Source organism: Cetorhinus maximus, chromosome 22, assembly GCF_964194155.1.
Source record: "Cetorhinus maximus chromosome 22, sCetMax3.hap1.1, whole genome shotgun sequence".
Taxonomy (NCBI): Eukaryota; Metazoa; Chordata; class Chondrichthyes; order Lamniformes; family Cetorhinidae; genus Cetorhinus; species Cetorhinus maximus.
This window is the reverse complement of record NC_135900.1, coordinates 66,094,727-66,121,452: the sequence shown is the minus strand read 5'-3', so window position 1 is coordinate 66,121,452 and position 26,726 is coordinate 66,094,727. Positions and strand designations below refer to the sequence as shown.

General features: G+C 44.5%; 1 protein-coding gene across 5 annotated transcripts in view; it reads right to left on the bottom strand.

Annotated features, from left to right (window-relative positions):
• gxylt1b (glucoside xylosyltransferase 1b) overlaps positions 1–26,726 on the bottom strand; it is a 104,881-nt gene that overhangs the window by 40,169 nt on the left and 37,986 nt on the right. For 3 of the 5 annotated variants that reach the window (XM_078568447.1, XM_078568448.1, XM_078568446.1), the window contains exon 2: positions 10,430–10,522. The exons of 1 other annotated variant lie outside the window; for it this stretch is intronic. In XM_078568447.1, coding sequence (XP_078424573.1) covers positions 10,430–10,522 — 93 coding nt within the window. Of the gene's footprint in view, positions 1–10,429; positions 10,523–10,865; positions 10,902–26,726 lie in introns of those variants that run through there. One more of the 5 variants, XM_078568450.1, reaches the window with a different exon arrangement.

Sequence of the window (26,726 nt, the reverse complement as noted above, 5' to 3'; positions counted from 1 at the left end):
CAGACAAGTGGGGAGTATTCCATCACACTCCTGACTTGTGCCTTGTAGGTGGACAGGCTTTGGGGAGTCAGGAGGTGAGTTACTCATCACACGATTCCTAGCCTCTGACCTGCTCTTGTAGCCACAATATTTATATGGCTAGTCCAGTTCAGTTTGTGGTCAATGGTAACCCCCCCCAGGATGTTGATAGTGGGGGATTCAGTGATTGTAATGCCATTGGTCGTCAAGGAACGATGGTTAGATTCTCTCATGTTGGAGATGGTCATTGCCTGGCACTTATGTGGTGCAAATGTTACTTGCCACTTGTCAGCCCAAGCCTGGATATTGTCCAGGTCTTGCTGCATTTGGACATGGACTGCTTCAATATCTGAGGAGTTGCAAATGGTGCTGAACTGAGATGACTGACCTCCAACAACCACAACCCTCTTCCTTTTTGCTAGGTATGACTTCAACCAGAGTTTTCCCCCTAATTCACATTGACTCCATTTTTGCTTGGGCTCCTTGATGCCATACTCGGTCAAATGCTGCCTTAATGTCAAGGGCAGTCACTCTCACCTCACCTCTGGAGTTCAGCTCTTTTGTCCATGTTTGGACAATGACGTCAGGAGCTGAGTGACCCTGGCGGAACCCAAACGGAGCGTCGGTGAGCAGGTAATTTCTAAGCAAGTGCTGCTTGATAGCAGTGTTGATGACCCCTTCCATCACTTTTACTGATGATGGAGAGTAGACTCATGGGGCGGTAATTGCCCAGGTTGGATTTGTCCTGCTTTGTCTGCACAGAGTATAGCTGGGCAAATTTTCCACATTGCCGGGTAGATGCCAGTGTTGTAGCTATACTGGAACAACTTGGTGAGCGGCACAGCAAGAGCTGCAGCACAAGTCTTCAGTACTATTGCCAGAATGTTGTCAGGGCCCATGGCCTTTGCAGTATCCAGTGCCTTCAGCCATTTCTTGATATCACATGGAGTGAATCGAATTGGCTGAAGACTGACATCTGTGATGCTGTTTCGAAAAAAAGTCAATTCTCCCCCTTTACAATGAGGCCTTCAGAATGTCTTTCGAACATTTTCTGTCCTCCTTGAGATTGGGTGCCATCCTTTAGTTTTGAAAAGATCTGCTTCAGAAACTATTTATTTGGCATACAGATACAGTGCCAAGGCACCAGAGCTGATTTCACGTGATCTTGGTTGCAATGCTAGAGTATTTGCTTCAGTTAAAGTGCTAGAATTTGTTTGCTTGTCTGCCCACGACTTGAGTAACCTATGAAGACACTGCTGATGGAAATTCTCCAGCACCCAGATGTGCCTTTGGTAGATGGCCCAACTCTCATTGCCATATAGAAGGGTGGTGACAACAATAATGCTGTAGATTAAAGCTTTTGTCCCATTATGGAGATCCCCGTTGTCAAAGGCCTGGTTGTGCAATTTTTGGAAGGCTGCACTGGTACTGCTAATTCTGTGCTGGATCTCCTCTTCGGTGGTGAACTTTTGAGAAAGGTAGCTGCCGAGATATGGGAAGTGTTCAACAACTTCTGGAGTCACCCCAGCAATAACAAAGCATGTATGGGAGGAACCTGTTGCAAACTGTACCATATGGCAGTTCCTCATCCAACAAGCCACAGCATAATGGGAAACTGACCACATAAACTCTGCTGCAGAGAAGCGTCAAAAGCAGAAGGAGACAAAGCAGGACTCTGGCTTGAGAATCCTCGTTCCTCAGCGTAACTCGTCCTCTCTGCCCAAAGTGCTGTGGTTCCAGGACTGGCTTGCAGCGTCACCCGAGGACCAACAGCCATGCTTGTCCTCATGTCGACAGACATTACCCTCGTTTCGAGGGTCTGACGACGATGATATAAATAGATATGCCTGTGTTAAGTGTTGGGGTATCTATATATAAAACAGGAAAATAGGTATAAGATCTGACTACATGGTTTATTGGCTTCATTAGATTACGATCAACTGCTCGGCAATTACAAAGCAGCCAATGTTAATAATGTTTCAATTTTGACTTTTTCAATAAATTACAGGAATGAATAAATTGTATTTAGGATTGAATCATGACTACTTTACAAACACAAACTGAATGTAAGGAATGAGCTGCTCCAATTGTTGCACCTTCATATTTTTCAATGTAAATCGTTATCGTTTTTGACAGGATATCTTGAATTGAAATTTCTACAGCACACTGCAATATGACCACTGAAGTAATAATATTTTTTATAACAGCACTCTTTCACCTATTTTACAACAGTACAAAGCTATTTAAATTGAACGTTTTAAACATAAAACAGTGAAGAATGGCAGCCTTTTAAAATGGTATCAACTGCAATTTGTTAATACTACAATATAGGGCACTACACACCTAAAATAGAAAAGGGTGAACATCATATTGCGCTAAACAACTAGCCAACATGGACGATATTAAACTATAATTTAAAGTCTGCGCACTTAATATCAAATATCAAAGACAAATATTTTGATTAACAGAATGCTAATTTCTGCCTGTTGAAGTACACACGAAGGCAAAACAATTGGGGCACGTTGGTTTGGATAACACTTTGCAGCATACAGCGCACCAAAGGATTTTGTTAACCAGTAACTCAGAACTAACATCCACCCAAAAGCTCTTAGAGACTGAAGAGGCATTTTTCAAGCCCTTTTGCCTCTATCATAAATAGTTAATTAGAGTCAGGTGATGGTCCCCTAGACTGGAAATAGGTTCCAATTTTTAGAAGAGAGATAACTTGATGCCAGTAATAGATAAAATGCTTGAGAGCACTACTAGAGTGCACTACATAACTACTTAGACAGAGAAGATCATTTCAGGGACATCCAACATGGTTTCTGGAAAAGAAAGTTGTGCCTCACCAATTTGAGCAGAATATTTGAAGGAGTCACCAGGTTAATAGATGAGTGTAATCCAGCAGACATCATCTACCTGGACTTTTCAGAAAGCTTTGGAGAAACCACATAAGAGATTGTTCTACTTAATAGAATCATAAGGAATAGTAGTAATCTGCTGTGATGGATTGAAACTCGGCTGTGTGCTTGGAGAGAGAAGGCGATATCAAAGGATTTGGATCTAGTTAGAGACTAGTGACCAGTGGTGGCCTGCAGGAATCAGTGTTAAAACTTCTGCTTTTTTTTTAATGATTTAGAAGTGGTGTTGGGGGGAACAACTCGAAAACTTGCTTTATGATATACATTTCTTCCTTTCTTGTTTAATTGCATGTGTAGGGAAAAGGGAATTGATTATTGTAAACTAACTAAGTTAAAATGAAAGCTATCGTCTCAAGACCTAAGCGAGAACAGTTACACTACATGTGAGAACACAAACCAAATGTTCTGATCTATCAAAATGATTCTACATAATTTTTGCACGGTGTGAAACACTGGAGAAACTTTAATCCCTCCTACCCCCCAAAAGAAAACTGGTGGGCTTGAGAAGGGTGGGATCTTAAAAATTTGAATCCCAACCTGCCTCCAACTCACCCACTTGTTTTAACGAGGGAGGGCAACCTCCTCCAAACAGCAGATTGTAAATTTAAATATTGTAATGAGCTTATGCGGTAGTGGTGTGTTCAGTCAGATGCTGTGATGACATGCACTTTTACATGCATATTGCAGTTGAACTATGGATAGTGATGGTAGAGGCTCCAACTTTCTTTCCATCATATGCTGATCACAAGTCGCTCCCACTGTTATTGGTTGTCATTGATGTGTGTTGGAAGAATTTGCAAGTTGATAATCAACCTGTTTGGCCATATTATGAATGCATCTTCCTTGGCCATCAAGTCCTCAGATGGGACTCAAACCCAGAGCTTCTGGCTCAGAGGCAGAGATGCTACCCACTGTGCCACAAAGACCTTCAATGAGGCAATGTACACTATGTTAAAATCAACATTTCAAATTTAGCCATTGCCAGCTATTTTTTCTAGGCCTTAGTAAACACAGTAGCTAAATGAGGCAAGGACTGCTGGATCCCAGAGGCAGTGCCTTTCCATTTACCTGATGTTCCACCCCACCTTTCACTCTGCTGAATTCTGTCACGACTCTTCCAATCACCCTCCCTCCCACCCCCAGCAAGCCTCCAATCCCTTCCTTCTTTCTGCAGCCTGGTACCAATGGCCTACCTGCCCAGAAACCAACTAGCTTATCAAAGTGGCTAACTGCGGCCAGGAAACTGAGACAAAAATGCTAATTAAGTCCTGCTGTTAAAATCGGCAGGACACAAGCAAAGTTCATTCTGCTAGGTTTTCCGACCTCAAAGCAGCCACTCCCACAATCCTGCCTAGTCTCTAAGTTAATATCCATACCACCATATCAATATTAGCTGTATTTCCTAGTAAATACTAGACTATACAGCCACGCCACACATTGTGGTGTGTTACTATTTCTTTGACTTTGATGGACAGTTTTCTAAAATATTCTCATTGGACGGAGCCAATTCAATTAAGTATCTATACATGGAGGCTACTTACCTTTACTCAACAGTCACCATCCAATTTTGCCCTTCATTTCCTTATCATTTTAATTTCATTTATTCTTCTTTGGTAATTTCTATTTTCCCAATTCTTCTTCCAATGATTTTTTAGGAAGCTTTTTCCTTCCAGTTCTTTGCATTTTTGAGGCATGGAGCTGGAAATGGGCAGCGAGAGTATGTTCCTTTTTTAAAAATTGCCTCCTGCCCCTCTGCTGTTGAAGAACTATGTATAAATATTATGTCAATAGCTAAGCCATCCCACAACCATTGGATCAGATCAAAGCTTTGCAGTTCTGCCACATGCAATTATGAATAGTGGTAGACAATTAAACACCTAACAGGAGGACGCAGCTCCATGAGCATCCCATCCTGGATGAAGGCGAGTCCAGCATGTGGAATGCAAAAAAATCATGGCTGAAGTGTTTGCAACCATCTTCAACCAGAAGTGCCAATGGATGATTTTTCGTGGCCTCCTCCTGAGATCACACCAGTCAAAGATGCCACTCTTCTGTCAAGTTGATTAATTCCACATGATAGAAGAAATAGCTGAATACAACAAAGGCCATGGGAGCTGACAACATCCTGGTTGTAGTGAAGACTTGTGCTCCAGAACTAGCTGCTCCATTAGCCAAGCTGTTCCAATACAGCTACAACACTGGCATATATCTGACAAAATAGAAAATTGCCAAGATATATCCTGTCCACAAAAGAAGCAGGGCAAATCCAATCCGACCAATTACCACCCAACCAGCAGAAAGTGATTGAAAGCATCGTTGACAATGCTATCAAGCAGTACTTACTCACCAATAACCTACTAACCAATGCCTCATCACAGCCCTTGGACCAAACATAGACAAAAGAGCTGAATTCCGGAGTTGAGGTGAGTGGAGGCAAGTGATTGGAGCTCACCACCGGCTTCTCAAGGGCAATTAGGGATGCGCAATAAATGCTGTTCTTGCCAGCAATACCCACACCTAATCTCTCCTCATAAGACAATTCCGCCATCCCAGCGAATAGTCTGGTGAACCTCTGTTGCACTCCCTCCATGGCAAGTATATCCTTCCTTAGATAAAGAGACCAAAACTGTCCACAATACTCTCGGTGTGGGTCGGATTTTCTGGCCCCGTTTTGGGCGGGACCCGCCATGGCGGGACCAGAAGATCCCAGTGGCTGGGGGGGGTGCAGAAATTCCTGCCCGTGTTCTCACCAAGACTCTACACAACTGCAGCAAGACATCTTTACTCCTGCACTCAAATCCCCCTGCAATGAAGGCCAACATACAATTTGCCTTTCTAATCGTTTGCTGCACCTACATGCTAGCTTTCAGTGACTCATGAACAAGGACACCCAGTCACTTTGGCCATCAACATTTCTCAACATCTCACCATTTAAGAAATACTCTGCCTTTCTGTTTTTTCTGCCAAAGTGTATAACTTCACACTTATTCACATTATATTCCATCTGCCATGTTCTTGCATATTCACTTACCCGGTTCAAATCCCCTAGAAGCCTCCATGCATCCTCCTCGCAACTTACATTCCCACCGAGTTTTGTGTCATCAGCAAACTTGGAAATGTTACATTTGGTCCCCACATCCAAATCATCAATATAGATTGTGGACAGCTGTGGCCCCAGCACTGATTCTTGTAGTACCCAACTAATAACAGCCTGCCATTGTTAGAATGACCCGTTTATTCCTGCTCTCTGTTTTCTGTCTGTTAACCAATTCTGTGTATTACGCCCAATCCCATCTGCTGGGACCTTATCAAAAACGTTCTGAAAATCCAAATGCATCACATCCATGGTTCTCCTTTATCTATGTGACAGGTAACATCCTCAAAAAACTCCAATAGATTTGTCAAACATGATTTCCTTTTCATAAATCCATGTTAGCTCTGCCCAATCATATTATTTTCCAAGTGTTTAGTTATCACACGCATTATAATAGGTTCTAATATTTTCCCTACTACTGATGTCAAACTAACAGGTCTTGATTGAACTTGATTATAAAAGATCCTGAGGGCCTTTACATAGTGGATGTGGAAAGGATGTTTCTTCTTGCGAGAGAATCTAGAACTAGCAGTCACTGTTTAAAAATAAGGTGTCACCCAATTAAGACAGAGATGAGGAGAATTTTTTTTCTCTCAGAGTGTCGAGTGCCTTTGGAGCTCTCTTCCTCAAAGGATGGTGGATGCAGAGTTTTTGAATTTTTTAAGGAAGAGGTAGGTAGATTCTTGACAAGCAAGGGGGTGAAAGGTTATTGGGGAAAAGTGGGAATGTGGAGATGAGGTTACAATCAGCCATGATCTTATTGAATGACACAGCAGACTCAAGGGGCCGAGTGGCCTACTCCTGTTCCTAATTCATATGTTCATATGTCTATAGTTCTCAGTTTTCTCTCTCCCTCTTTCTTAAATAGTGAGGTTACAGTTGCTATTTTCTCATCTGCAGGAACCTTTCAAGGATCTATAGAATTTTGACAGATAACCACCAATGCATCCACTATCTCTATAGCCTCCTCTTTCAACACTCTGGGATGTAGCTCATCAGGTCCAGGGGATTTATCAACCTTTATGTTTTTCCTAAAAAATGTGGCACACGGAAACAGACGCAATACTCCAGTTGAGGCTGAATCCGTCTTCTATACAAGTTTAGCATAACTTTCTTGCTTTTGTACTCTATGCCTCTATTAATGAAGCCTAGAATGTTGTATACTTTATTAACCTCACTCTCAATCTGTTCTGACACCTTCGATGACTTATGTGCATATACACCAAGGTCCCTCTGATCCTGCACCCCCTTTAGAATTGTATTCTTTATTTTTATTTTGTTTCTCCAAGTTCTTCCTACCAAAATGAATCACTTCACACTTCTCTGCATTGAATTTCATCTGCCACTTGTCCGCCCATTCCATCAATCTATTTGTCTTGTCTAGGTCCTTTTGATGTTTCACATTATCCTCCTCACTGTTCACAATGCTTCTAAGTTTTGTATCATATACAAATTTTGAAATTGTGCCCTGTACACCAAGGTCTAGATCAAGGAAGAACAAGGGTCCTAACATAGATGTACCGGGGAAACTCCACTACAAACCTTCCTCCAGACTGAAAAACAAACAAACATTCATTAACTACTAGTTACTGTTTCTTGCCACTCAGCCAATTTCCTATCCATGTCACTACTGTCCCTTTTATTCCATGAGTTATTCCATAAATTTTGCTCACAATTCTGTTGTGTGGCACTCTATTAAATGCCTTTTGGAAGTCCATGTACACCACATCAACAGCATTATCCTCATCAACCCTCTTTGTTACCTCATCAAAAAATCTAAAGCAAGTTAGTTAAACACGATTTGCCCTTAACAAATCCATGCTAGCTTTTCCTAATTAACTCACAATTGCCCAAATGACTATTAATTTTGTCCCAAATTATTGATTCTAGGAGCTTCCCCACCACTAAGGTAAACTGACTGGCCTGCAGTTGCTGGACTTATCTTTACACTCTTTTTTGAACAAGGGGTAATACATTTGTACTTCTCCAGGGCATCATCCCCTGATAAGGGAGGTTAGAAAAGGCTTGGCACTAAAACCTGTCAAATTACTGTGTAGCAGTAATGAACAAAGGAAACAATGTTGTAAAATCAGTAGGGTACAAGCTGGAGGATATCAAGCTAAAGCTGTACAATGAACAAGTCACACATTTCAAATGTTGTGTCCAGATTTAGTCACCAATACGGAAGGGGAACATTTAGGCCATTGAGACAAGGCAGACAAGAGTCACAAAGCTGATCCAGAGCATCAAATGATTGGTTCATGACAAGATTGGAGAAGTTAGAACACCTTTGCCTGAAAAAGAGGTGACTGGGAATGAACTTCGAAGGTATTAGAGATATTAAGTGTTATTGTATAAAGGCTAACTCCAAAACACTACGCCAAGGGAAACCTAAACAGAGCAAATGAACATAACCCAAACTGGTGAAGGATCAATGAATAACTGGTATCACAACAACAATTCGTATTTACATACTGCCTTTAACATAGCAAAACATCCAAAGGTGCTTCAGAGGAGTATTACCAAACTGAGCCACATAAGGAGATATCAGGTCAGGTGACCAAAAGCTTGGTCAATGGTGGAAAATAAGGAGCATCTTAAAAGGAAACAAGAGAAGCATAGAGGTTTAGAGAGGGTATTCCATAGCTTCGGGTCTTGGCAGCTAAAGAAATGGCCACCAATTAATCAGAGAATGTAGGTCAGTGAGCACAGTAGGCTAGTGGGACGGAATGGTGAGAGTTAGAATACAGGAAAGAGGGAAGATCATTGGGAATGATCTTTCCCGTAGGACAGTGGATGCAAAAAATTTAGATTTATTAAGGATGTTGCACAAAAGCAATGAGAGAAATGACCAAATCTTAAACAGAGGGATAATTGTTAGTCAAGACACTGAAAGAAGTTCCTTGCCCTTAGTGCTGTAGGATCTTTTATAATCACCTGACCAGGAAGAGTCAGTTCTTACATTTGTGAATACATGGTGGTGACAGAGGGTGCAGGGTAGGAGTAACCTTCCTAATTATTACATGATCCAGTCTGAAAAGGGACAGCATCAACAAACAGTTTTTCTCCTAGCACCAATTCACAACAAGTACATAGGTATGGGGAGTCAGCAGTGCACTGACTCAGGTTGTCAGAGCTGCTGCACCTCCATGTTGGCTAACCGTGGGGCTGGAAGGGAGAGAGGGATGGAGGGGCTCATTATAGGTCATGCGCGCATGTGGTGGGGGGGAAAAAAGGGGTCATTGCAGTGCATGTGGTGGGGGGTGTCAGTGCACGGAAGTGATTTTGCTGACTCATCTGTCACCAGGGAATATGGAGATTTTGGCTGAAACTTACACAAGTACAAAAATGACATTTTTACAAATTACATTAAAACAGATTTTCATATTTATTTGATTATGTTGATCCATATATACTGAATGTTATTGCATTGCTTCATTTTCTATTTTCTTTTTGTAGGCATCTGGAGTCACGTTAAGTTTCATGTGTTAAAATGGGGTCACATTGGAAAATATAGTTTGAGAAGCACTGGTTTAGGACCTCCCCCTGCTGGCTCAACTACTCAACTGACAAATTCATTAAGCCATTTAAAAGGCCTTACCTTGCCGTCATTTAATTGTCATCGAATGTCAAGTCCTAGTTAAGATTCCTGAAAATATTGATTAGTTTTAGGAAGCTAAGAAAATTTAAGTAGCAAAATAAAAGTACGATTATATCTGTTCACACACCAATCACAGAGTAAGCCTATGTTAAATTCAACTCAAGTGCCTGAGCCAAACAAGTTCCTGAAAATTACCTGTTAAATTACTGTTCATAAACTTAATATTTCCCAATATTTAAATCCTAAGGCTTAGAAATGGGAGTTTAATCTCCTAAGGGCGTAAAACTCTCAAATATTCACAGCAGGATGTGTGTTCATAGTGAGATAAACTGCTGTTTGTAGTTAGGATACAAGATGGAGCTTAAACCAGCATTTTATCCTCCCGTTTATACTCGTGGCCTCTCAATAATATAATTATTAAACTAGGTTTGTTGTTGAGCTCTGTAAAGATCCAGTGGGCAGCAAAAGACTTTGAACTTTTGTGCAGGAATAAAGACGAAGGAGGCAGTATGCCCGCAATAATGTTGCTCAATTGTTTTAAGCATATAAAATACTCCATACATTATCCACACCACATCTTAGGTCATTCAACCTAAATTTCAGTACGTCTGCGTCTCCACACGTAAGCATTCATTTGCATGCACTGTCATGTATCAAAACAACCAACTTGTAACTATTTTCTGCTCTTTTTCCAAATTTAGGTATTTTTTCCCCACAAAACACTACAAACACTAATCCTGTGAAAATTGGAACACAAGTTAAACTATTCTGTTTACAAATTACAGAGCAGCCTACCTAAATGCAGATTCCCAAAAGCAGTTCACTGCACAAACACCAGTGGGCAGCATCCAATATGGATTCCAGAAAGATACAGATACATCCTTACACCTGATTGAATAAAAAGAAAGTAGGCCATTTATGAAAAATAACTTTTTTCACAAAGCATCGTGCAAAAAATAAAATGACCAAGCATTAAGGAAAGCATAAAAAATGTTACTAAATTCGTTTATGTATTATGTAGCTATTAAAAAAAGATGTAAAATTATGCTGTACAATAACAGATTATGAAGCTTAACACAATTGTCTGAAATGATTGGGCTGAAAGAGTGGAGAATTTCAAGGAAGTTAATCATAATCAAAGAGTTTACCTTTTGTTATTCCAAAGTTTATACTGAATATTTGGAGTCTATGCCACTTACAACTTTTTAATTGTTCAGAAGTTTTATTTTACCTTTCAACAAAAGATTAGTTACAAGTGTAATGGATGCTTTGAATTTTCTCCTGAGATTTCCAGATGCTGTCTTGGAGACCCCGTCTTTTTAAAATAGGTAATGAATTCAATTCACAAAGTTGGCACGACTGAAAATAGAGCATATTGCAGGCGTGTGACATGAGACTGATGCTGGAATTTTCTGTCCTCGTTGGCGTCGGGTGTGAGTGGACAATATGGCAAGAAGGCCAAAAATTGGTTTTATGCTGTCATGAAACCAGTTTGCAATAGTCCACTCCACCCATCAATGACGGGCTGCCTTTCCCACCGTCCAACGTCGGGAATGTCATTTTAATACATTTGCATCTAATCATAAGCCCTGCTGGCTGGAATCGTTCCCCCACACTGGATCATCCAGGCATGTTGACGTGATTGCACGCTGACATGTTTCACAACAGCATTTAAAAGGCGTGTAACTGGCAAGCTGTACTTCGAGGGGAACTCGGAGGTGAGTGCACACTAACATTGTGCAGCGCTTGCGAGCGCTACCTGTTCGGCTTCAAGGAAGAGGCATTCAGGCGAGGGCGCGAGCAAGTAGTATTTTCCCTGGCTGACAGTGCGGTGCCAGTATAACGGCTGCATTGCGGTTGGGGCAAGTGCACGATCTGATGGTAGTGCACAAGCACACGCAGGTTTGGTGGGGGGGGGCGCAGCGGGGAAGCAGCCATGCATTAGAAATTAAGAAAAACTTGTATAAAGTAAGCATTCTTCCATAGCAGAGACAGCTACATCGACATGCTTGGAGTCGGGCCTCTAGCTTATCTGCCCACTCAAGCAATGCAGAGGCATGAAAGGCCACCAAATGCTCCTGAACTTTGCACCGCTCAGGCACAGACTGCAAATTAATGAGCATTTTAGGGGGCTACAGAACAATTGAACAACTGGGCAAGTTGTATAATCTTCTTGCGAAAGCTGGCCATGGAGCAGTCACTGGTGGAGGCACTCACAGTCCCTTACAATGTCTGCATTGAGTTTTGAACCAGTTGACCCCATGATTCAAGCTAACAGTGCAGCCTTGCAGTGTGCAGTGAGGCAAAAGTGGGTGGGGTTTCGGGTAGCCATGTAGCGCACTAAACTACAGCCATCCAAGTGGGGGCCAGCAGTCTCTGGCATGCATTAAGGGGCCTCAAGACCGAGTCGGAGCCGCACACGTAACCACTAGAGTTCCCTAGGAGATCAACGCTAACCCACGTGTCACTCACTTTGATCTTGCAGAAGGAGTACATCAGGAACATGGAGCCTGGTGACCTAGCTGTATGCCTCACAGCTTACAGGGAGCAGATGAAGGAGAAGAGAATGACAGAAGTATCTGGCTGGGCAGAGGAGCAGCAGCAGCACCCTCAAGAAGAAGGGACGGCTGGGGCTCTTGTGCATGCCACTGAAGAGCCACAGTGAGCCTGGTTAGACCCAGGGTCTATAGATGGCGCCCGTCATTCCTGCAGATGACTGAGAATTAGTGTCGCAAAGAGCGCACATCTAGGGAGCTGGTCGGTCACATATGCCACCTGCTGAAGGATTTGGCGCCACGGGGCCATGGAGGGCATCCGCTGCCAATGGCTACGAAAGAGTCCGCAACACTCAATTTTTACGACAGTGTATGGGATTTCGCAAGTCTCCATGCACAAGTGCATCCAGGAGGTCACAGACGCCATATTCACAAAGGCACATAGCTTTGTGCACTTTGCCCGGGATCAGGAAAGCCAGGATGCAAAAGCAATTGGATTTGCCCAGATCTCAGGTTTCCCACTGGTGCAAGGTGCCACCGACTGCACTCAGATGGTGCTTAGGTCTCCTAACAAGCAGTCAATTACGTCAACCGCAACTTGCGACCACCACAGACGCATCTTACAAGTCTGCGCACGATTCCCAGAGAATGTTCATGACCCATGCATTCTTGGTAGGTCACAGATCCCCAATGTCTTCCAGGGTCCACAGAGGCTGCAACGTTGGCTCCACAGGAACAAGGAGTACCCGCAGAGAACGTGGCTGATGATGCCCATGCAGTGGCCACAGAGTGCAGAAGAGAGAAGGTACAACAAGACTCACGGTGCAACTTACAAATGGTTCGCTGCACCAAAGTGTATGTTGAAAATGAGGTTCTGGTGCCTGGACTAGTCTGGTGGAGACCTGAAATACAGTCCACAGAGGGTGTCATGCATCGTCGTTGCCTGCCCGCCCACATAAAACGGCAGCACGCAGCCAATCACGGGCGGCAATCGGCTCCGCGCCCACCCACGCCCACTCCCGACTGGCCTGCCCAATGGGGAGGAAATTCTCCTCTATGAGATTATTCCTTAACTTACACTGCTCTAGTGAATAAAATCTTTTTTTATTCTATATTAGACTTTCCATTGAAACACAAAAGCAAAATATGTTGGAAATCCAAAATAAACGCAGAAAATTCTAGAAGTACTCAGCAGGTCAAGCAGCAACTGTGGAGGGAGAAGCAAGTTATGTTTCAGGTTGATGGCCTTTCACCAGATCTCAACCTGAACGTTAACTCTGTTTCTCTCTCCACAGGTGCTGCCTGACCCGATTATTTTCAGCAATTTGGTTTCTGTTGGTAGACAAACTATTTTTTAAGACTAGGTGACTGACAGGCAGCCTGCTCCAAAGTCTCTGCCACTACTACATTTGAGCTATCCACCAAGATAAGAAGGACAGAGATGTTCATTCCTTTTGTGTGCGCCCTCTTACGTGCCCCCTGCTGCATGCACCCTCTCCCACACCACACTCTGACCTCTCCCACACCGACCTCTCCCTCTCTCCGTCCACCCCGTGCACTCTCCCCCTAATCGCACAAGCAAAGGAGCACGCAAGAAACATAGACAAGAATAAGAAAGGGGAGAAAGAACAAACAGCAAGTGAACGAGGTAAGAACCAGTAGGGAAGACAGTGAGACAAAGCGACAGGGGTGAATACGGAGACACACACAAACGTGACTGAAGCGAAGGAAGCAAGAGCAAGCAAGAGAATGCGTGAGCAAAAGAAAGCAATTTATTAGCATCAGTACCATTAATCAGACACTGCACACTCACTGGTTGCATCGTAAGGACTCCAAATGGATGGATATCCCTGACTCAGGATACTTAGAATTAGATATATCACAATTCATATTAATCCCAGCTGTCAAAGTTTTAGCTGGATTCAGGTCCCAGAATTTTAAAGGTGCATTCTAGCACACATAACCCGATTTTTGTGGAGGTGGGGGAGAAACATTCATAATCTAGTATCATATCTCATTTGTAGTTACGAAATACATGATTTGGCTCCAATTTGTGCTTTAACCAACAGTATTGAAAAATAAATTCAGAACAAAACCAACATTTTGTGTGTGTTTCCAAACAGCACAGAAAACGACTACTTCACTTGAATAAAACCAGTAATTATAATGGGAAAAAACTGAAACCAGTAATGACCATCAAGTAGATTTTCATACACAAATGATGCCATTAACTAGTGCTGTGGCTCCTTTCCCTAATAATAAGAAAAAAAACTTAACCAAAATTTAAAATTCAAAATGTTATGTACATCTTCAAGAATTAAAATTAATCTTAACAATAGAAAAGAAAGCTCAACAACAGGAAGTGCTCTGCTAAACTATTTTAATTGTTGAAAATGTGGAACAGGAATCAATTTTTAGCCACTTCTTTCTCCCCCTCTGATGAAGCCACACAAGATTATAAACAGGGCATTATAAATTAGCAAAGTAAAACTGCTAAAGCAGACAGTCACCACAAGAGTCATGTTACTGCATAACAATATTTGAATACATTTTCTTTCTACAATGAGTTGAGCATAATCTGCTTTATTCACTGCAAACAATATCGTAAACGGTTCAAGTTTCCTCCCAATAGTGTTCATAGAAAAAGACAATTTCTGAGGTTACACTTGCAGTTTTAGTATGTCATGAATAATAAAGTATATTCTGGCATCAATAATTACAATTTACTGTGCATATACCAAATCAAATTTTGTTTGTTAATGTTCCTGTGGAGCGCCTTGGGGCATTTTACTATGTTAACGACACTATATAAATGTAAACTGACATTGATGATAATATTGACCTCACAAGAAATCCTTTCAGCCAGTCAGTTGAGGCATGGCAAAGCAGGGAACTGATTCCAGATGTTAAAGTAGGCTCATTTGAGGAACAAATATATTTGTCTCGACAGTCAATTAAGATGCTATCCTATTCTAACATCTGGACAAGGTGTTAACAATAGTTTACAATCCATCTGATGCTTTGTTTACTTTTGACATTTGACTCGAAAAACAAAGTTTTCTTGATGGTGCTTTGAGATATAAAGACTTTCTCCGAAAACCTCAACTGTGACTGTGACATCTGCCAGCAGCATTAAGCCTTCTCATGCCTGATAAACAATTGTTGGAGTTTACAAATCAAATGCACATTATCCTCCAAGAAACAACTCATTTGGTTTTCAGCTGAAACTAAGCACCTGCTTCTTAATCAGTGGACACTTTAGGGCCTGATTTTAACTTGCTTAAAATGCATTCACTTACACACGGTTAAAATTGGGCCCTTTGCCAACAAAGAATAAAAGGTTAGATCAAATTTTGTGTACTGCCCACTCTTTTGCCCTAGCAGCAAAGGCACTTTAAGGATATCATCTTCTAAAGTCAATTTTAAATGTATATTTACTTTATCTACAGTTATATATTAAAAGTTCTCTATTTCACACAATATGGAAATTCTGCTTTCGTCAACTTTGCTAACCATCTGTTGTGTGATTTTACACCATAAGAATGATGCTTCTCACAAGCCATATGGTGATGCCTGGAGGTTACATGCTATGCTAATAAGCAAATCTATACAGTACAAATCAATACACGAGGTCTAGCTCATGGTACTTATTATATTTCAAAAGGAACACAAGTACACTATCAATGAATGCACACTATTGTAAGGATGTCACAGAATCACACAGTGCAGAAGAGTCTGCATCGACACGTGAGAAACACCTGACCTACCTACCTAATCCCATTTACCAGCACTTGGCCCACAGCCTTGAATGTTATGACGTGCGAAGTGCTCATCCAGGTACTTTTTAAAGGATATGAGGCAACCCGCCTCCACCACACTTCCAGGCAGCGCATTCCAGACCGTCACCACTCTCTGGGTAAAAAAGTTTTTCCTCACTTCCTCCCTAAGCCTCCTGCCCAACACCTTGAACTTATGTCCCCTCATGACTGACCCTTCAACCAAGGGGAACAGCTGCTCCCTACCCACCCTGTCCATGCCCCTCATAATCTTGTATACCTCGATCAGGTCGCCCCTCAGTCTTCTCTGCTCCAACGAAAACAACCCAAGTCTATCCAACCTCTCTTCATAACTTAAATGTTTCATCCCAGGCAACATCCTGGTGAATCTCCTCTGCACCCCCTCCAGTGCAATCACATCCTTCCTATAATGTGACGACCAGAACTGCACACAGTACTCCAGCTGTGGCCTCACCAAGGTTCTATACAACTCCAACATGATCTCCCTACTTTTGTAATCTATGCCTCGATTGATAAAGGCAAATGTCCTATATGCCTTTTTCACCAACCCGCTAACATGCCCCTCTGCCTTCAGAGATCTATGGACACACACGCCAAGGTCCCTTTGTTCCTCAGAACTTCCTAGTGTCAAGCCATACATTGAATACTTCCTTGTCAAATTACTCCTTCCTCACACTTTTCAGGGTTAAATTCCATCTGCCACTTATCTGCCCATTTGACCATCCCGTCTATATCTTCCTGTAGCCCAAGACACTCAACCTCACTGTTAACCACCCGGCCAATCTTTGTGTCATCTGCAAACTTTCTAATCCTACCCCCCACATAGTCATCAATGTCGTTTATACAAATGACGAATAATAGGGGACACAGCACAGATCCCTGTGGTACTCCAGTGGACACTGGCTTCCAGTCACTAAAGTATCGTTCTGCCATCACCCTCTGCCTCCTAAAACTAAGCCAATTTTGAATCCACTTTATCAAATTACCCTGTATCCCATGTGTCTTTGCCTTCTTTATAAGTCTCCCATGTGGGACCTTGTCAAAGGCTTTGCTGAAATCCATATAAACTACATCAACTGCACTGCCCTCATCTACACACCTGGTCACCTCCTCAAAAAATTCAATCAAATTTGAGGCATGACCTCCCCCTGACAAAGCCATGCTGACTATCCCTGATCAAACCTTGCCTCTCCAAGTAGAGATAGATTCTCTCCTTCAGAATTTTCTTCAATAGTTTCCCTACCACTGACCTGAGACTCACTGGTCTGTAGTTCCATGGCTTATCTGTACAACCTTTCTTAAATAGCAGAACCACATTAGCTGTTCTCCAGTCCTCTGGCGCCACGCGCCAACCCCCCCCCCCCCCCCCCCCCCGCCCCCACCCCCCCTCCCACCCCCCCACACATTGGTCATAGAGGAATTAAAAATTTGGGTCAGAGCCCCTGCGATCTCCTCCTTTGCCTCCCTCAGCAGCCTGGGACACAAATCATCCAGACCTGGAGATTTGTCCACTTTTAAGCCTGCCAACACCTCCAATACCTTGTCACTCCCTATATCAATTTGCTCAAGAACCTCACAGTCTCTCTCCCTGAGTTCGATACCTTCATCCTCAATCTCTTGGGTGAAGATAGATGAGAAGTATTCGTTCAACACTGAACCGATGTCCTCTGGCTTCACCCATAGATTGCCCCCTTGGTCCTTAATGGGCCCTACTCTTTCCCTGGTTATTCTCTTCCCATTGATATACTTGTTGAATATCTTGAGATTTTCCCTACTTTTACCAGCCAGAGCTTTCTCATATCCCCACTTTGCTCTCCTAATTGCTTTCTTAAGCTCCACCCTGCACTTCCTGTACTCCACTAATGCCTCCGCTGATTTGCTCCCCTTGTACCTGCTAAAAGCCTCTCTTTTCTTTCTCATCTTATCCTGAATATCCGTGGTCATCCATGGTTCTCTGGGCTTGTTACTCCTTCCTATCACCCTAGAGGGAACGTGTTGAGCCTGTACCTTCCCCATTTCCTTTTTAAACACCCCCCACTGCTCCTCTGTAGATTTCCCCACAAATAGCTGTTCCCAGTCTACCTTGGCCAGATCCTGCCTTATTTTACTAAAATCCACTCTCCCCCAATCCAAAACATTTTTATGCAACTTGACTATTTCTTTGTCCATAACAAGCTTAAATTGTACCATGTTGTGGTCGCTATCACTAAAAGGCTCCCCCAGCACCACCTCAGCCACCTGTCCGGCTTCATTCCCCAGAATTAGGTCCAGCACTGTGCCAGCCCTTGTTAGACCCTCTACATATTGACCTAAAAAGTTCTCCTGCACACATTTCAAGAAATTCACTCCATCCAAGCCCTTAACACTATGTCTATCCCAATTAATGTTGGGAAAGTTGAAATCAACTAATATAACTACCCTATTGTTATTGCTTTTACACACCTCCACAAATTGTGCACACATTTGCTCCTCAATTTCCCACTGACTATAATAAACACCTAACAATGTGGCTGCCCCTTTTTTATTCCTAAGCTCTACCCACAAAGCTTCATTCGATGCTCCCTCCAAGAAATCATCTCTCCTTACTGCAGTAACTGACTACTTAACTAATAATGCAATGCCTCATTAACCCCCTCCTGTCTCGATTCTATATCCCGGAATGTTGAGCTGCCAATCCTGCCCCTCCCTCAACCACATCTCAGTGATGGCTACTATATCACAATTCCACGTGTCAATCCTCACCCTTATCCTCATCCGTTTTGCCTGTAATACTCCTGGCATTAAAGTAGAGGCCATCCAGCCTTGCCTTACTCCCTTGAAACTTAATGCAGCTGTACTCCCTCTGACTTGATTGTTTTACTGTATTATGATTTGTCCCTATTCTGCTAACATTATGTGTCACCTCCCCCTGCCAAATTAGTTTAAACTCCTCCCAACAGCACTAGCAAACCCCCCCTGCAAGGATGTTAGTCCCCCTCTGGTTCAGATGTAGACCGTGCCGCTTGTACAGGTCCCACCTTCCCCAGAAATGATCCCAGTGATCCAGGAATCTAAAACCCTCCCTTCTGCACCAACTCTTAAGCCACGTCTTCATCTGTGCTATTCTCCTATTTCCAAGCTCGCTAGCACCTGGCACTGGGAGTAATCCAGAGATTACAACCCGAGAGGTCTTGCTTTAAGTTATTCAACTGTGGTGGCACCCTTCATCTACTGGAATTCTCTAACTCATCACATGTACAGAAATCTGCACAATTTCCTTCATGCACATAAAGTAACTGAGATTCAGACATCAAGGCAAAGTCCCATGGTGCCTTGCAACAACCTTGTTGACATGCCAGTGTTTTCTTGACCGTAATGGATTGGGTCCATTAATTAAGGAGATTGGTGGGGGCGGAGGGTTTGAGAAACTGTTAGGTCTTTTGCTTCATTTAGGCGTCAAATGTCTCTCGGGGGCAGTCATTTGTTTTGCTTTCTCCAAATCACTCATCTAAAATAATTCCCAGCAGGATGTCCACACTAGAGACAACTTTGGCTAGATCTGTTTCTGAAGACATTGATTTCACAACTCTTCTGCTTTGCCTAATGTGGGCACAATGAGCTTTTAAGAGATAGGAGAGAACTACTTGGGTAAGGACATTTGAAATAATGACTGGAAGGATACTTTTGGATCAAGTTGGCTGCATACCACATATCTGGGTCAAGAGTTATGGAAGGTCACCCCATTTTTGTGGTAATATGACCAAAAGTTCAAGCAGTTGCTATGGCTTTTCACAATGGTGCTGGAGGGCATCTTAGTTTTATTGTAAAATGTTTGCCTCTTAATAAGGATGCTGTTTCACGATTTGCTCTCCAAGGCTTCCCATTCACTATGTTTCTGGAAGTGGTGTGTAGGTCAGCAACGTTCTCGGGCTTTTTTTAATTGTGATCATTTCTACTCTGGAATTCTATTCTCAATCATTTTCATCACAATTTTTTCCATTTCTTCTTTTCCTATCAAGCCTTCAAAATTTTTCTTTCGCCTGTTGCGCTGTGCAGGACTCATTCTCCCGGGGCACTTCAAACTTATCTTGGGTTATCTTGATAACTGATGCTTAGACAGTAGACAGTTGGTTTTGGCTGATTAGTCCAGCAGTAATCCTGAACTCTAAACTTTGGCAAACCAAGCTAAACTCCTCAACTTGGCTAAGGTGAGATACACATGCAAACCACATCAGACAGGCTTTTGGTTTGGAGATTCTTAATTATATCAGACAAAGTAGAACAAAAATATATTTCTAATTAATAAACATCAATGGATTAACTAAGTAAGTTCAAACATTAAATAAATGAAATTCACAATGTCGGAACCAAAAATGAAAACAGCAATTGTGCAAATGGGCGGTAAAAAATACTCTTCTCTAAAAGTACCAAGAATTCTAATTAATTAACTTATGAATTTGGAACTCAAAATCAGTCAATACACATTTGGAACACACCTATGAAGCAGAACCACATCTGTGTGCACGCACGCACGCACACACACATGGTCACTGGCTGGCAAACAGGAACAGGTACCTTGGCCAATTTTCCCATCCTTAGCCCAGGAGCACCAAGACAAATTATCAAATTCTAATCAGAACCTCAATTGAGAGTCCTTAAACTCAACACAGACCAAAGATGAACCTGGAATATCCATGATTTGTATGGCTTAGTTACACACTGAATAAACTCACTGAGCCATTGAGGAGCCCTTTATTGGGGTCTTTTCTGAATTTTCCACATTTACAGACAATATATGCTGTGAGAATTCAGAGCTGACTTTGAGGCAGCATATATACTTATCCATTGCCCCAGTACTCTACAGTACTCTGCTTTACCTAGGGAATCTTTCCTTAAACAGGCTTTATCAGTGGAATAAATTAACTCAACTAGAAAAATAATTTGCCATTACAGCCAGGTTTTATGCCTTCTACCAATGACGGAGCTACGCCACTTTTCTTTCCAGCACCAACATGACAGTTCTATCTGAAAGCAGTCCATCCCCAATTGTGGCTCTGAATACGAATATATAATGCTTCGATCTTGAACTTTCTTAGGCAATTATTTGTCTTTGCTTTTCTGTACCCTTTCATCTGCCTTTTGTTCCATGAACAAAACAAGCCACAGTCACCTTGATAGCTGTAGACAATGCTGTCCTTGCACTGCTTTGAAATTACAATTGCAGCTGCAGCAGTTCGCACGTTTCACTCATGATCTCTCTTACGAAGACAAGGTATTTCATCCATTGGTCCTCACTGCTGCTGTTCACTGTTCCTGAAGTCTCTTGCAGGCATGGGGCTGAATTTTCACTTTGGCTTGCGGGGGCAGACCCCACACATAAAATGACGTTACTGCGCGCCGTGATATTTTGTTCGGCGGGCACGCGATGATGTCCGACGCACGGCCGCCATTAATTAACGGGCCACTTAAGGCCCTTGAGGCACCAATTAATGCCGATTTTCGGCGCCAGAGCAATCTTTGGCTCGGCACACAGGCGCAACTGGCAGGTGGGTAGGACACATTTGTATTAACCTCATCCACAGGCGGGATAAGAGGGCTCACTGGAGTCGTGAGTGTGTACAGTCAAGCATTTATTTCTGAAAGTTTTTGAAACTTGCCTGTGTGATCTGCAGTACTTCAGAATGCATACCAGCTGCTTTTTCTGGACTCAACCTTCAGGTCAGCACTCTGCAGTGAGTAATCTTTTCCGGGCCTGCAGTTTTCAGGAAGCCTTCCCTTAGCCTAGGAATGGGAGTTGAACTCTTCACTGGAGCCAGCTCCTCTGAGGGGGAAGGGAGGGCTAGAAGGGGGAGGAGGCCAGGAGTGCACATTCAGCCTCCAGGGGAGCCATCTTTGGGAGGACAGGTGCAGGTACAAGGGGGATAGGGCCAAGAAGTAGTCCAAGGTGGAAGGGGCCGCAGAAGACGCCACTACCCTGCTGCCAGGATATACAGGTAGCGAAGCAGCTACCTCAATATGTCTGAGGTGCAGTGTCGAAGGAGGCTCCATCTCTCAAGGGAGACAGTCAACTATATCTGTCAGATGATTGGGCCTGAGATCTCTGCTAACAGTGTGGGTGGACACCCCATGCCAGAGGCTCTGAAAATCACAGCTGCCCTGAACTTTTATACCTCTGGCTCCTTCCAGGGATCGGTGGATGACCTTTGAGGTGTCCCCCAATCAGCTGTCCGCACTTATGTCAAACAGGTTACAGACGCACTGTTCAGGTATGCATTGACCTTCATCCACTACCATTGGGACCAGGCAAGCCAGAGACAGCGAGCCAGAGGCTTCGCAGCCATTGCTGACTTCCCCCGTGTCCAGGGTACAATAGACTGCACACATGTGGCCATCAAGGCGCCAGCAGGTGAGCCTGTGCCTTCGTCAACAGGAAGGGCTTCCACTCCATGAACGTGCAGATAGTGTGTGATCACAGGATGCTGATTTTACAAGTCTGTGCAAGGTACCCAGGCAGTTCCCATGACGCCTACATCCTCAGACACTCCCAGGTGCCGGGCTCTTCAGTGCTCCAGCCCGGCTTGATGGATGGCTGCTGGGTGACAAGGGCTATTCCCTCAGAAGGTGGCTCATGATGCCTCTCTGACATCCAAGAACAGAAGCTGAGCAGCAGTACAATAGGTGCCACGCCTCCACAAGGGCTGTGGTGGAGAGAACCATCGGTCTTCTCAAGATGCGCTTCCGATGCCTGGACCACTCGGGGGGCACACTCCACTCCAGTATCCCCTAGATCGTGTCTTAGTGATAGTGGTTGCATGCTGCGCATTCCACAATCTTGCGCTGGACAGGGAGGACGCAGTGGACGATGAAGACGTCGACGCAATGACTGCGGCTGTACACAATGAGTCCAGCAGAGAGTCCGAGGATGAGCATGCACAGGGAAATGCTGAGTGGGTAGATGCTGACCTGGGCATACTCCAGGGAGGCAGAGACACCCAGGAGGCTTTAATCCAACGAACCTTCAGCTAGCATACCACAGCACACCACAACAAGCCTGGGCTGTAGACTCGATACTTGATACCTAAGTGCAAAATCTACCAGGTAAGCAACAGCAACTAAGGGCCTTGTTGACAAAGCTGAATGTCCATCCAAGCACTCATTACAGTTTAGAAACCATATACATGCAGAAGAAAAGAGGCACCCTCAACCATGGTGCCATATCTGAATTTATTCTGTCAAGCAAACCAACTTAATCCATAAAAAAGAGAATACTGTTATCAAACAAAACAAATCATAAGGACCTCATCTCGGCCCAACAAAAAAGCACCAGTGATAAACCCATAGTGTGCCTAAGGTACCTTATGCTGTCGTTTTCGGGTGCTACGCCTCGGTGCTGACCCATCACTCGGAGTGGCATCTGAGACAGCCTGCTCACTGTGCTGTCCGCCTGGCCTCGATGACCTTGCCAGTTGTCCTCTGGCCAATGGAGCCTGTGCTGGCCCCGCCTGGGAGGGAGCTGCCAATTCCAAAGCTGGCATCTCCCCAGTCGTCGCAGCCTCACCGGATGCTCTGGTCACTGGGAGAGGGGCAAAGGAGCTGCCACCCTCATCCAGAACGCCCTGAGAAGTACCCACAGAGACGCCAGGCAGCTGCTGCACCGACATGAGATCGCTTCGGACCTCCCTGCTCACTGTGGATGGATGGGCACTGAGCTGGGAAAATTGATGCCCAAACCATCTCCCACACTGGCAGTGACCAGCTGAGGTGAATGCCAGTGTGAGGGCTTGCTGGTCAGAGCGCATCCCCAGGAAGGCCTAACAGGTCTCCTGGAGGTGACTCTCCGAGAGTCGCCATTCTCTCCATGGAGGATGCATGGCGCTCGGACATGTGGCTCATTGCTTCGGCAATCATCCGCGTAGACGCCCCCACCACGGAAACAAAGCCAAGCATAGCCTCATGTATCTCCCCCTGATGCTCCCGCACAACTGGCCGCATTTCCTGTACCTGCTGCATCACGGATGACTCCAGAGGCACATCATCAGGCACTGACTGATCATGTGCCTGGTCCCCTGCAGTCCTCTGACTGCTGGCGCCATGGGCACACTCTGACTCTGCCAGTTCCTCCAGCAACTGTGAAGTGCCCTCACCACTGTGCCCTGGGACACTAGCCAATGTTCGAGTTCCCACCGAGGCGCTTGTATCTGTGCTGGTGCCTGCCTTGCAGAAATGGTGTGACGCTGGTGAGACTTCAGGCCGCTCAGGTGTGAGAGGGGGCCTCTGCTGCTCCTCCTCCCAGCCCTGCTCCGATGATGCTGAAAGGAGGAACAAGGAGAGTGGGTCAGTTAACATGGAGACAATGTCAAAGTGCATCCCTGTCCCCCGGATCATTGTTCGCTCACCCTTCCATAACCAATGGTCAAGCCATTTTGCAAAATTAAATCAATTAACATTCAGCAATTCTGTGGCTGTTGGGAGAACAATGCTGATCTCACTGTTGGGCATAAATACCTGGCGCCCCAGTCTCACCGCCACCAGTGGACCTTGGTGCATGGCGCCTCTCCAGATCAAGGGGCTCCTGCTCGAAGTGGCTAAGAATGGCGATCTGCGCCTGGCCGCCACCAGTCCTCGCATTCTCTGCTGCATTATGAGCATTCTTCTCCTGAAAATGAGAGACGAGCATTGATTAGTGAAAATTACACATGGATTCTCTTCGTGCACGGCCCACCCCAACCAGAGTGGAACATATCAGGGCTCCAGAGCCTCCTCACCCTGCTACTGCCGAACACTCACACAAAGATACTAGGCCTGGTCCACACCCCTGCACCCCCCCACCCCACCCCACCCCTCCACCCCACCCCCATCTTGGGCACATGCTGCCTACACCACATTAGGCACCACACGGTATATCCTTCCATAGCAAGGAGGCACAAGCACAGCAGAGCGCAGAAGATGGTTCATTGCCACGCCAACTTGAAGCTCCCCTCCCAGCATGTCATCACCCTGACTTGGACATGTCCTGGAGTTCAAAACAGCGCCTAGGTGCAGCTCATCCAGGTTGCCCCCAAACCAGTCAAGTGGGACTCAGTGTGACATAAGCTGTAGGGGCAGTACACATCTCTTCATCACCCTCTCAGGCTGACCTCAGCATGGGCAGTATCTGCCGGCCCACACAGCAAAGGACAAATGCCGTCAATGATTCAATGCAGTCACTACACTCAGACTTGGGGATGTGGGTGAGCAGCAGAGGGCAAAGCCGACCTGCTGGGTTACTGACCAATGCCGGCATGGTACTCACCCTGCCAGAGCGCACAAGTCTTTGAAGCGCTTGCGACACTGGATCCAGGTGCACTGCACCATGTCGCAGGAGCTCACCACCTTCACCACTTCCTCCAGGCACGTTTCGTCATGTGGGGAGGCCTCCTCCTTCCATCCTGGGGAACCAGCACCTCCCGCCGTGCTGCCACCTCCTCAAGGAGGTCAGCAAGGCAGTTATCCGAGAAATGAGGGGCACACTGGACCCCCACCCTACCCTCCGGCCTGGCCTGTCCTGCTGCCCTACCCTCCAGCCTCACCTGCTCCGCTGGCCTAACTTCTGGATTGGACTGCTCACCACAAGCCCTCTGGTGAGCCCTTCCACTTGACATTGTGAGCAGCCTTACAAAGGCTGCCAGAGCTTCTGATAAACAGGCCGCCGGGTCGCCACTGGACCCTGCGGACAATGCACTTCCCACTGCCGCCCGCCCACTTCCACTATCCTCGAGAGTCGGGCATTATGCTGGGCGGGCTGTTCATTTGTGCAGTTTAGTAGAAAGATTGACAAGGCCTTGTTAAAGGTGCAGAGGAGATTTGCTAAAATGCTACAGGCACAATGGGCTAAATGGCCTTCTGTACTGTGGCTCTATTTATGATGGCCAGGATGCTGCATCAGAAACTTCAACAATCTCAATTCCTGTTACCCAAAGTGGACATCAATCGATGATTCTCATCAAGTCCACAAAAGTAAAGTGCTAAAAGTTGTTCTGATAACAGGTCACAGACCCGAAACATAAACTACAATTCTCTCTCCACCGATGATGCCAAACCTGAGTATTTCCCACATTTTCTGTTTTTATTACAAAAGCAGAGTAGCCTCTGCTCGCTAATAGTACCCCAGAGTGTAAGGATATATTTTCACCATCAATTTCTCCCTATCCTACCCTTCTAAAGCTATTGTGTCTGTCAAAATGGAGTTCTGTGGGCTCCAATCACCCTTTGGTACCATCACAAATGATCGCTAAAGTATGAACCTCCGACTCCGTCGTGGCAGGACCCACTAATGGGAAATTCAGCAGAACCAGACGATCCCAGCAACAGGCAGGGCAGGAAGATCCCACGCTAGTATCATTCACTGAATAATCAGGATTAGGAACCCTAACCTTTTCCACTAGAATTCAGGGTCACTTATGTCAATAGCTCTCAATTCTGCATAAAACGCAAGCCCAATGAAGAAGTGAATTCTGTCCATTTCTGGAAATATTCTTAACATCTGTTATTTCTACCCTCTTCTTTACCATGGCAGTTTACATCATTCCCACTATGATCAATGAATTACTGATTACTGAATCTTGCATTTTATTCATCCCAAGTTCAAAATAACCAATCATTTCTTGGTGTTTCAGACATTTTTCTTCATTAAAACACAAGTACTAGTGATTTCACTTTGTTGAAATCAAGTCTCAGCATTGGATACTTAAATTTATTTTTTTCTCCCGCACTCCCTTCCAGGACTGTAGAGCTGATAAACCCCATATCTGCCAAGCCATTCTTTCCTCCAATGATCTTCAG